Here is a 9,964-nt window from a genome sequence, read left to right as displayed (position 1 = left end):
GACTAGCAAAATGTAAGTTTGGGGGTGTGATAAGCGCCGAATATTGCATATTCAAGCGCCTTTAGCTGCATTAGTTAAATCCATTTTATGATTATTCTTTATAAATTATCTTTATTTGCACGCTTTTATTTATTTTCAGGTTCATTGGCCAAAAAGGAGCAAAAATGGTGTTTTATTCAATCTTTGAATAGTAATGCGCTCAGGGCTACGTTCTGGCAGCAACGGAATCTGACTTTGCTCGCCATTTTTGACCAATCAAACTCGAGAACTGGACTTCCATTTAAACATGACATATTTAGAGCTTTGATTTAACTTTCAAAATCTTTAAACGGTTCGTCATTTGGAGTTCGGAGCAGAAAGTTATGGCTGTTCTATCAAAGTTGTGCAAAGCAGGTCAAGAGGAAGGAGCTTACTGGACTAACTTCGAGCACTCGAAGTCCTTAGTTCGAGCGCTCGAACTCCAAGCAGATTCCTCTCCGGGAACCATCACTTCAGCCCACTTGTGCCTTGTTTCTCTCATCTCTGATTTCCATCTTTATGGGTTGGTTGGAGATGTCTTTTGGTGGTTTTCTGTGCCTTGTTTGGTGGAGAGAGATGTCTATACAAAGGAGGGGAACCACACAAACAAATCATATCTCATCTTTGTAAGATTTTTGGAGAGAGAAAGAGGAGGAGAAGATAGAGTTCTTGAAGCCAAGAAAAGGGAGCTCGAAAATGGAGGTTCCAACCAAGCTTCTTCCTTCTTCTAAGGCTCCCATGGGTAACTAAACCTCCTTCTAGGGAGGTGTTGAAGCCCCTCCCTTGTAAGCATGTCCTAGTATAGTTCTATTTTGGGGATTGCAATGTATAATCTTTGGTCTTTTCATGGTCTAGAGTCTTGCCTTTTGTAATGGATCTTCATGTATTTAAATGATTAATGTTGAGTCAATTATCTATCTTTGATGGTTTATTCTTTTAATCATGTTGCTTACACTCTCATGGTGACAATGGTAGTGAGATCATGGAATTGTTTTAATGGCATGGAGTTGGAGGACTTTGATAGATCATTGCTTAGGTGAAACCTTTGATGATTTATGCTTATTTCTTGCCTTCATGTGCTTCATCATTTTATCTAGGGCTTGATAGTCTTTCATTCAAGTAAATGTGATTAAGCTACACCTTAGTTAAGTAGTCTAAACATGTTAATCTTTGATGGATTATGCTTGCTTCAGATTTAATGAATTCCTTGAGGATATTATAGCAACCAAATGTGCTATGTATCATGACCATATATATATATTGTTTTCCCCCAATTTAGCTCTAACGTAGCATGTGTATAGGGATGGAGGCGGATTCACTTCCCTAGTCCTCTTTACTTGTATTTCATCTCCCTTAAACTCTTACAAACTTTTACTTTATGCACCTTAATTTCATAGCTTAAGTGACAACCAAAAAATCCTCTATGAACTCCCCATATCATTCTAAAAAGACTCTAGACACTTAGGTTGCCATAGATTAGCGCAGTCCCAGTGGTTCGACTTACCCGACCAATAGCCCTATTTTACAATGATTTGTGCTATTGTGAAGGTTGATTTATAATTGTAATCGACTCAACCTTATATGGTTTGAGGTAAGCCCTGAAACAGCAGTACAAGAAGTTTGATGGTTTTACAAAGCGATATGGCTACAACAAATGCTACGCTGACCATTGTTGCTACTTCAAGAGGTTCAAGTCAAGTTTCGTTATCCTTCTACTTTATGTTGATGACATGTTAGTGGCAGGTCCTGATTTTGAAAAAAATCAGCAAATTGAAGAAGCAGTTGTTTAGTGAATTCGAGATGAAGGATTTTGGTGCAGCAAAGCAAATTCTTGGGATGAGGATTAGCAGAGAGAAGCAGAAAGGTACTTTGCAGTGTCTCAGGCTAAATATGTTGAACGGGTTCTAAAGAGGTTCAACATGAATAATGTTAAGGCGGTGAGTACTCCTTTAGCTAGTCACTTCCGATTATTTCAAGATCAGTATCCGAAGACAGATGATGAGAAAAACTTCATGGCTAAAATTCCATATGCCTCAGCCATTGGAAGTTTGATGTATACCATGGTGTGCATAAGACCGAACATTGCATATGCAATAGGAACAGTAAGCAGGTTCATGAAGGATCCATGCAAGCTACACTGGAAAGTAGTTAAGTGGATATTGAGATATCTACGGGGTACCATAGACAGATGCCTATGTTTCAGAAGGGATGAGGTGAAGTTACATGGTTATGTAGATTCAGACTTTGCTTGTGAGGTAGACCACAGAAGAAGTACTATCTGGTATGTGTTCGCGGTGGGTACAACTGTAGTTAGTTGGGTTTCGCAAATATAGAGGATTGTAGCGTGATCTACTACAGAGGGCAGAGTATGTGGCGATGACAGAGGCCAGCAAGGAGATGATTTGGTTAAAAGGTTTGTTGACAGACTTGGGATTTGAACATGTGAAATTTTTTTTTGCACAATGATAGTCAAAGTGTGATACATCTGGCAAAGAATTCAGCATTTCATTTAAGGACCAAGTATATAGGACTTCAGTATTACTTCGTGATTGTTTGTTTATTCCTTGAACAGTGTTGTTTATTTTGCGTTTCCGCCACAACAATTGGTATCAAATCCGGTTGATTGTGCAGAGCAACTCCAACACTATTTTGCCGACCGCAAATCTGCCACTGTTTAGTTCTTCACCACCACTGGATTCCATTCATATAGTTTTCGAGTTGGGTTTCGTTACTTGAAATGTTACCTATTAAAAAAAATTGACCCAGAAATTGTTGGAGATAACCAGACTTTCTCAAGCATGATGATAGTAAAACACTGATGTCAACTTCTTCAACATGACAACCCAAGCAAAATATAGACTTTGAGGCATGTATTCACTTTCCTTAAAGTGTTATTTGCTCCCACTCAAATTGAGTTTGCTAACGGGTTCTGTAGCAAAACACTCCCAGGATACAACAAAGTCCGAATTCCTATAGTTAGCAATACTGAAGGAATTCCCTAAACACTCGTTTTAATACCCCTAATTTTAAAAGGATAGTCTCGGTATTTTTTTTATGATTTATTGCATTTTTAAATTCATTATTTGATTATTTGGCTATTTGTGTAATTGTTTAATTATTTAAATTGACTTATTCATTTTAATTGAAATTATATGCTTATGTGAATTTGAACTAATTGTTTTATTTTAAAAAGGAGTTGGGCTTGGACAGTAGTCATGGATCGACTGTTTGGGTCTCATAGACTACTTGGATAGGAGATTAAATGGGTACAGTTGTTATCCATGGATGGTTATACATATATATATGGGTATATATGTATATAGGGTTAATTTAATTATTAATTATTATTAGTATCATTATTGAGTATGTATGTATTATATAGTTTAGGGTTTTATATATTTATTTATCTGATATCACGTATAGGACATTATATGTGTATGTAATTATATATATATTTTTAATTTTCTTTTCTTTTCTTTTATGTTAGCCGACTTAATATCGGGTTGGGATTAGGGTTTGTATAAACCTATATATATGTAAGGTTGTGTCCGCCAAGGGTTTTTGAACCCTATTCACGTAACAGTGGAGACAGAGAGAAAGAACAAAGAGTTGAGAGAGAGAATCGTGGGGAGAGAAGGGAGAACCAAGGGAAAAAGGAATAGGGTCTGCTTGTGGGGTAGAACCAGCGTAGTATAAGGCTTGACGATAATCAGAAGTCGCTTAAAAATCTAGGAAGACGACGTTGAGATTTTAATTCGAAATCTCAAAGGCAAGTTCTATATCTTACTCTTTCCCTTAGACTTGTGTTCTGTGCATGCCTAGGTTAATTCCAGGATTAATCAGAGATTAAATTGATCATGTCTACATGCTTAAATTGATTTAAAACTGTTCTTATGTGTTGTTCATGTGTTCTTGATTATTTTAAATTTTATTATATGCAAGCTTGATTTAATCTATGTTTGAGATGCATATCAAATGTATAAAATTATTTGGAATGATGTGGGACATAGTTCAGACTCTTAGAACCATCAACAATGGAGAACAAAGGGATTGGAACTCGTCAGAGACGAGGAAGATAACGCAAAATAGGTTGAGAGCTGGCTCCCAAGGGGTGAGAGCTGGCTCCCAAAAGAAATTTGTACGGCTCTCAGAAGAGAGAGCCGGCTCCATGGAGAAGGGAGTAGGCTCCCTTGTTGGAAACCCTACATGAATGGGTTCTGGCTACTGTTTTAGGTAATTGGGGTCTTCTGAAGTGACTTAGACTGTTGTGGGGGTTTTAAATGGCTACACTGAACATTGTTAAAATCCCAGAATGCTTAAATCTATACCTTTATGTGATGGAAGTAATCAATATGAAATTACAGTTAAATTTGCGTGTTGATTTAATGATTAATTCATGGTTGAAATTGTTCTAAGAAATTTCATAGATATTATATAATGTTTATTATGTATTAGCAGTAATAAATTCAGTTAATTGTCTAACTGTTATTATACTTATCTCTGGATGTAATTGATGATTGTATTGCATAATTATGTCGTCAATTATTGGATTGTTTTGTGGATTATATGAACCGGTATGGGACGGTGGCATATTAGGAATGGATTAGTTCAAAACACTAAGTCCTACCTATTCTGGAATAAGGGAGTGGATTAACTATAAAAGTTAAGTCCTACTTATATTCATGTCTGGTCAACGAATAGTTGAATGACATTACTTTCGTTTTGGATGGATTTATATATATATATATATATATATATATATATATATATGATTATGGTACTACGATATGAGCTTGAGTCTCAGGATCGATGGTTAGGGAGCGTATATCCAGTGGGATGCATAGCTGGTTATGATGGTAGAGGTGTACCCTGTTAGGTCTAGGTACTCATGCCCACTTCAGGTGCGTTTTGCATATTGCCTACTAGTCAGGTTGAGACCGCCTTGTAGTCTAGTGAGATTCTCTTAGTATGGATATATAAGAATATCATGAGCAGTGGACTATCATAAGTCCTCTGCAAAACTTGAACAACAAGTTTCTGAAAATCCCACCAAGGACAATGAGACTTACATCAACCTTCTGACCCAGATAACATTTCAGAAATGGCATGTTAATCTAAAAATTGTCATCAACAAAGACTATACCATTCATACAGTGGCTCTTATTGACTCCGGTGCTGATCTCAATTGTATCAATGAAGGACTTGTCCCTACGAAATGCTTTGAGAAAACCAAAGAACGACTTCAAGGTGCTAATGGTTCACGACTCACTGTTCAGTACAAGTTAACCAAAGCCCATGTTTGTAATCAGGGTCTTTGTATTAAAATACCTTTCATCCTTGTCAAAAACCTCAATACCCCTGTTATTTTGGGAACTCCATTTATTTCTCTTCTTTACCCGTTCAAAGTTGATAGCCAAGGCATTTCAACAAGTCTAGTTAGACAAGAAATTTGCTTTCCTTTTGCTCATCCTATAGACACCAAGGATCTCAATACCATTAAGGATTCCAATGTTACTCAGGTCCCTGCTGTCAACAGGATTGAGAGCAAAACAAAGCATTTAAACTTTCTCAAACAAGAACTAATCTTCAAACAGATTGATAAACAACTCAGTCAAAAAAGTCTCCAAGACTCTATTCAAAGGTTCAGATTAAGACTTGAAAGTCAGGTTTGCTCTGATCTCCCAAACGCTTTTCGGCACAGAAGACAACACATTGTTGAATTACCTTATGAAAAATCTTTCAATGAAAAGGATATCCCTACCAAAGCCCATCCTAGCCAAATGAGTAAAAAACTTCTTGATTATTGTATGAAGGAAGTACAGGAATTATTGAACAAATCCCTCATCCGAAAAAGCCGATCCCCATGGAGCTGTGCCGCTTTCTATATCCAAAAGAATGCTGAAATAGAAAGAGGTGTTCCCAGATTAGTTATCAATTATAAGCCCCTCAATGAAGTTCTTCAATGGATCAGGTATCCCCTGCCTAATAAAAAGGACCTAATCCAACGTCTCGTTCATGCAACCGTTTTTTCAAAGTTTGATCTCAAGTCAGGATTCTGGCAAATACAAATTGCTGAAAAAGATAGATACAAAACAGCTTTCACGGTTCCTTTTGGCCACTACGAATGGAATGTGATGCCTTTTGGATTAAAAAATGGCCCTTCAGAATTCCAAAAAATTATGAATGATATTTTTATTCATCTTACAAATTTTTCAATTATTTATATTGATGATATACTAATATTTTCTTCTTCTATAGATGCTTATTGGAAACATCTCAATGTATTTGCTCAAACCATCAAGCATAATGGATTAGTCCCTTCTTTATCAAAGTTAACCTTATTTCAGACCAAGATTAGGTTCTTAGGTTTTCAGATCCACCAAGGAACTGTCATCCCAATCAACAGATCCATCCAATTTGCTGATAAATTCCCTGATGAAATTAAAGACAAAACCCAGCTTCAAAGATTTTTAGGGTGCCTAAATTATCTTTCTGAGTTTTTCAAGGATCTTTATCTTCTTTGTGCTCCACTACGCCAAATATTAAAAAAGTCCCCTCCCCTATGGTCCGATGAGCATACAAAAACAGTCAGAATCCTTAAAAGCAAAGCAAAAAACCTTCCTTGCCTATCTATTGCTGATCAAGAAGCCTTCAAAATTGTGGAAACTGATGCCTCTGAATTAGGATATGGAGGTATCCTAAAACAAAAAATAGGTGATAAGGAACAACTAGTTCAGTTCGCCTCTGGCACATGGAACCAAGCACAACAAAATTACAAACCAATTTTCAGCCCTAACCACAATTCCCTAACATGTCATAGACATGTCCCCAATCCACTATGACCCCATCCAAACATACTTACAATCCCAACAACCAGTTTTTCCTCCCCTTCAAAAAACTTATGCTACAATTTCTTCAGCATCAGATAAACAAATTTCCTCAAGATTTGTTTCACAGCAAGTGGTGGTCAACAATCCTACTCTAAAAAAATCTCGTTATTTTCAAAAATCAAATTCATCAACCATTTGTGTGGTTGAAAAGAACTTTTTAACCAAAACCCAATTTTACTATCTCAAAATCATTTTATCAAAGGTTTTCATTATCCAACATCAGATTTTCGGAAAACACAAAATTTTTATGAGTTTATTTTAGTGGACACCGATTCCATCAAAATTTGAACTCATTCAAAACCAGGTGATGAGTCTTTCATTTCTCACACCACATGTACCATTCAAAAAGTCCTTACTCCGGCAGCCTGGGGTAAAAATATCAAAGCTCCGAGGCAATTTTCTATCTATTTTTCTCAGAGGAGAGATATTTATCTGCAAAAGAGGGTTTTTTCTTGTTATACCGTGACCTGTTTTCGTATCTTTTGGGAAAAGGCTTTCGGTAGCGGGTGTGACTTTTTCATTTGGAAGGAGGGGTTAGGTTTTCGAAGCCGAATTGTTGGCAAAAAGTTCCTAATTCCTTTCTGCTAGTGGCATTCTCATGCTTGATTTGTTGTTGGAGTTTGAAATAGGTGCAGAGAGCAATTCCTTCAGCTGTGATGGTACTGATGATGTCACCATAGGTGAGGGAGTCATAAGGAATATGGCCATTGTGTTTTGATCTGAATTGCTTGCGAATTATCTCAGCAAAAAGATTGGGGAGTCCAGCAATGAACTTTTCTTTCCAAAAGGCTTGGTTACAATCAGTCCTAGTGAGGACCTTTGAGAGGAAGACATCCTTGTACCATCTGAAATCCTGAAGTTTGCGACATCGAAGGTTGGCTAGAATTTCTGAGGTCTTGTCTCTAACAATTGAGAGGTCACTGAGGAATTGTTTGGCGATAGAGAAAATGAGAGTAGCAACTGCATCTTCTATATCTGCACCTTCTTCTATTTTGATAATTGTTCCTTCAGGAGTTGTTTTGACAGAGTTAAGAATGACTTATCATTTATCTGGAGTGAGGATGTTGTCCCACCATCCTTTGAGTTGGCCTGTGAATCCTCCTACTAGGGGTTGTGCTATAGCATGATCAGAAGAGTCATTCTTGGTTTTGTAAGCAGTGCTGACCATTGTTATTTTTTGAAGTGTATTGAGAATGTGATACTCAGTTTTGCCATCTATGTTCCATTCATAAATGGTACCACCATGATAAGCAGCTTGGGAAAACTGGCCTCGTTCTTCGATCTGGAGGTCAGGGAAAGTTGGCCTGGGATAGTAGTTTCGAGAAGAAGTTGGTTCTAAAGTATTAACGTGTTGGTTCTGGAAGACCTCAGTAATTTCATCAATTTTAGTATCAGTACCAATTTCTTGGTCAAGAGTATTGATGACTCTAAGAGGTCTTTCAGGCGTATCAGGAATCGTAGTTGTGGAGGTCATAAAGGATTCGATACGCTTAATCCTGTCCTATGCTTCTTCAATGGCACTACGTTTTGATAGTTGTTTAGACAAGTGTAAGGGGATTTCATGGGGTATGAAAGGGGGAGCATTATCAGATTGAATGAGGATAATTTGTTCTTTCTGAAGCAATGTTTCCACACGAGAAAGCTGATCGCCAAGTGTCTGGAGGTGTTGGTTTGTGTAGTTAGTTTGTTCCATGATGCTTCGGACATCACGGGTCGTGGATGTGGTATTGTCGTTGGCGACTGCCTTTGTCTTGAAAGGAGAAACAGTAAGTGTGACTGTTCCTGACGCCTTTATCTTGAATTCGATTGCCTCAGCTGGGGGATGGATGGCTTCAAGAGCCTCACCACGTGATGTTTGCCAGGTAATGGTGGATTTGGTTGTGACATTTAAGGATTTGATTGTGGAGAAAGGAAAATCAATATTGTTGTCGAGACAATATTTTTCAAACCATGTGAAGAAAGGGGCTGAGAACTTGATTTCTATGCAGAAAGCATACCACTCTTCTCTAATAAGGATGGTTTTTTGAGCAGAAAAGGTTTGGAAATACCATTGTCTTTTGGAATCATTGATCGCAGAGTAGAAATCTTTGCGTAAGAAGTCTTTATCGATCTTATAAACCTTTTCTATCATGTAAAGCTGATGAACCTGATGATCGGGATCTTCAAATTGAGAATCATTTGGGGATGGAGTGGAATTATGATGATCTTCGTTTAGGGGAGGGTTTTGCAGACCTTTGTTTTGAGAATTAATTTGGGTAGGTAAAGGAGTACTGCGAAGAGGATTGATGTCTTCTTCCTCAGTTTGGATACCTTGTAAGCGTTACTGAAAATGATTTTTGGGAAGTGGCTTTTGAATAGTTTGTATGAGTAGCATGAGAAAAAGAGGATCTAGGTCTTTCTATTTCTTGAATAATTTAGAAAACAATTGAAGTATTGTGGGCCATCAAAAAGACTAGTTTGGCAAACTCCTAACAAAGAGGTTTCAAAATCGAGATGCCTACAATCCCTTAGAGTAAGCATGATAGTAGTGTTAAGTCCCCTTGAGGTAAGAGGTTTAACTGCAACTTGGACAAGCCCTATATGTAGGAATTTGTACTTCTTTTTATGTTCTACTATGGCTCTTTTTTGCAAAAGTTGGATGACTTCAAAAGGGTTTTTGAGAGAAATAGTTTGTTCAACAGTTTTGATGGAGTATCCTATTTTGAGGTTGAAAGTCGAAGATTTGTAAATATCCCTAATGGGAACCTTGGGTATATTCCAAGTATCCCATTTATCATTCTGACCACTATCAATATGCTGTTCTTCTTGGTTAACAATCACTCTTCCTCCAAGAGGAGCTGACGATGCCGAAGACATGTTACGGTTGAAAAAACTCATTGAACCTTACCTAAATGACCGTCCGTCCGACCAAACCAAAGCGGCACACCTAGCCTAAACGGGATCCAGGTCCGGAAACAGAAATGTAGAAAGGTTAAATGGGCTTAATCACCACCTGATGGCTCTGATACCATAAACACCCAGGATAAATAACTGATAATGAACTATGAGAGAAACAA

General features: G+C 37.5%; 1 protein-coding gene across 1 annotated transcript; it reads right to left on the bottom strand.

Moving 5' to 3' along the window:
- Positions 1-7,425: 7,425 nt before the first annotated feature.
- On the bottom strand, positions 7,426-8,382 carry LOC132309243 (uncharacterized). The gene is made up of 2 exons (XM_059807568.1): positions 8,148-8,382; positions 7,426-7,913 (listed from the first exon to the last, which is right to left on the bottom strand). Exons 1-2 carry the CDS (start codon positions 8,380-8,382, stop codon positions 7,426-7,428), a joined length of 723 nt encoding a protein of 240 aa, XP_059663551.1.
- Positions 8,383-9,964: the final 1,582 nt, after the last annotated feature.

This window comes from Cornus florida, unplaced genomic scaffold, assembly GCF_030987335.1.
Source record: "Cornus florida cultivar Cherokee Brave unplaced genomic scaffold, ASM3098733v1 CherokeeBrave_3.0.0_Hap2_Chr05, whole genome shotgun sequence".
Lineage (NCBI taxonomy): Eukaryota > Viridiplantae > Streptophyta > Magnoliopsida > Cornales > Cornaceae > Cornus > Cornus florida.
This window is presented reverse-complemented; position numbering and strand designations above follow the sequence as displayed.

Coding starts and splice junctions, on each gene's coding strand:
- LOC132309243 (XM_059807568.1), bottom strand. CDS start 8,382: ATGACCTCCACAACTACGATTCCTGATACGCCTGAAAGACCTCTTAGA. Junction 7,914..8,147: donor CCAAGCTGCTTATCATGGTG/GTACCATTTATG, acceptor CAACTCCTGAAG/GAACAATTATCAAAATAGAA.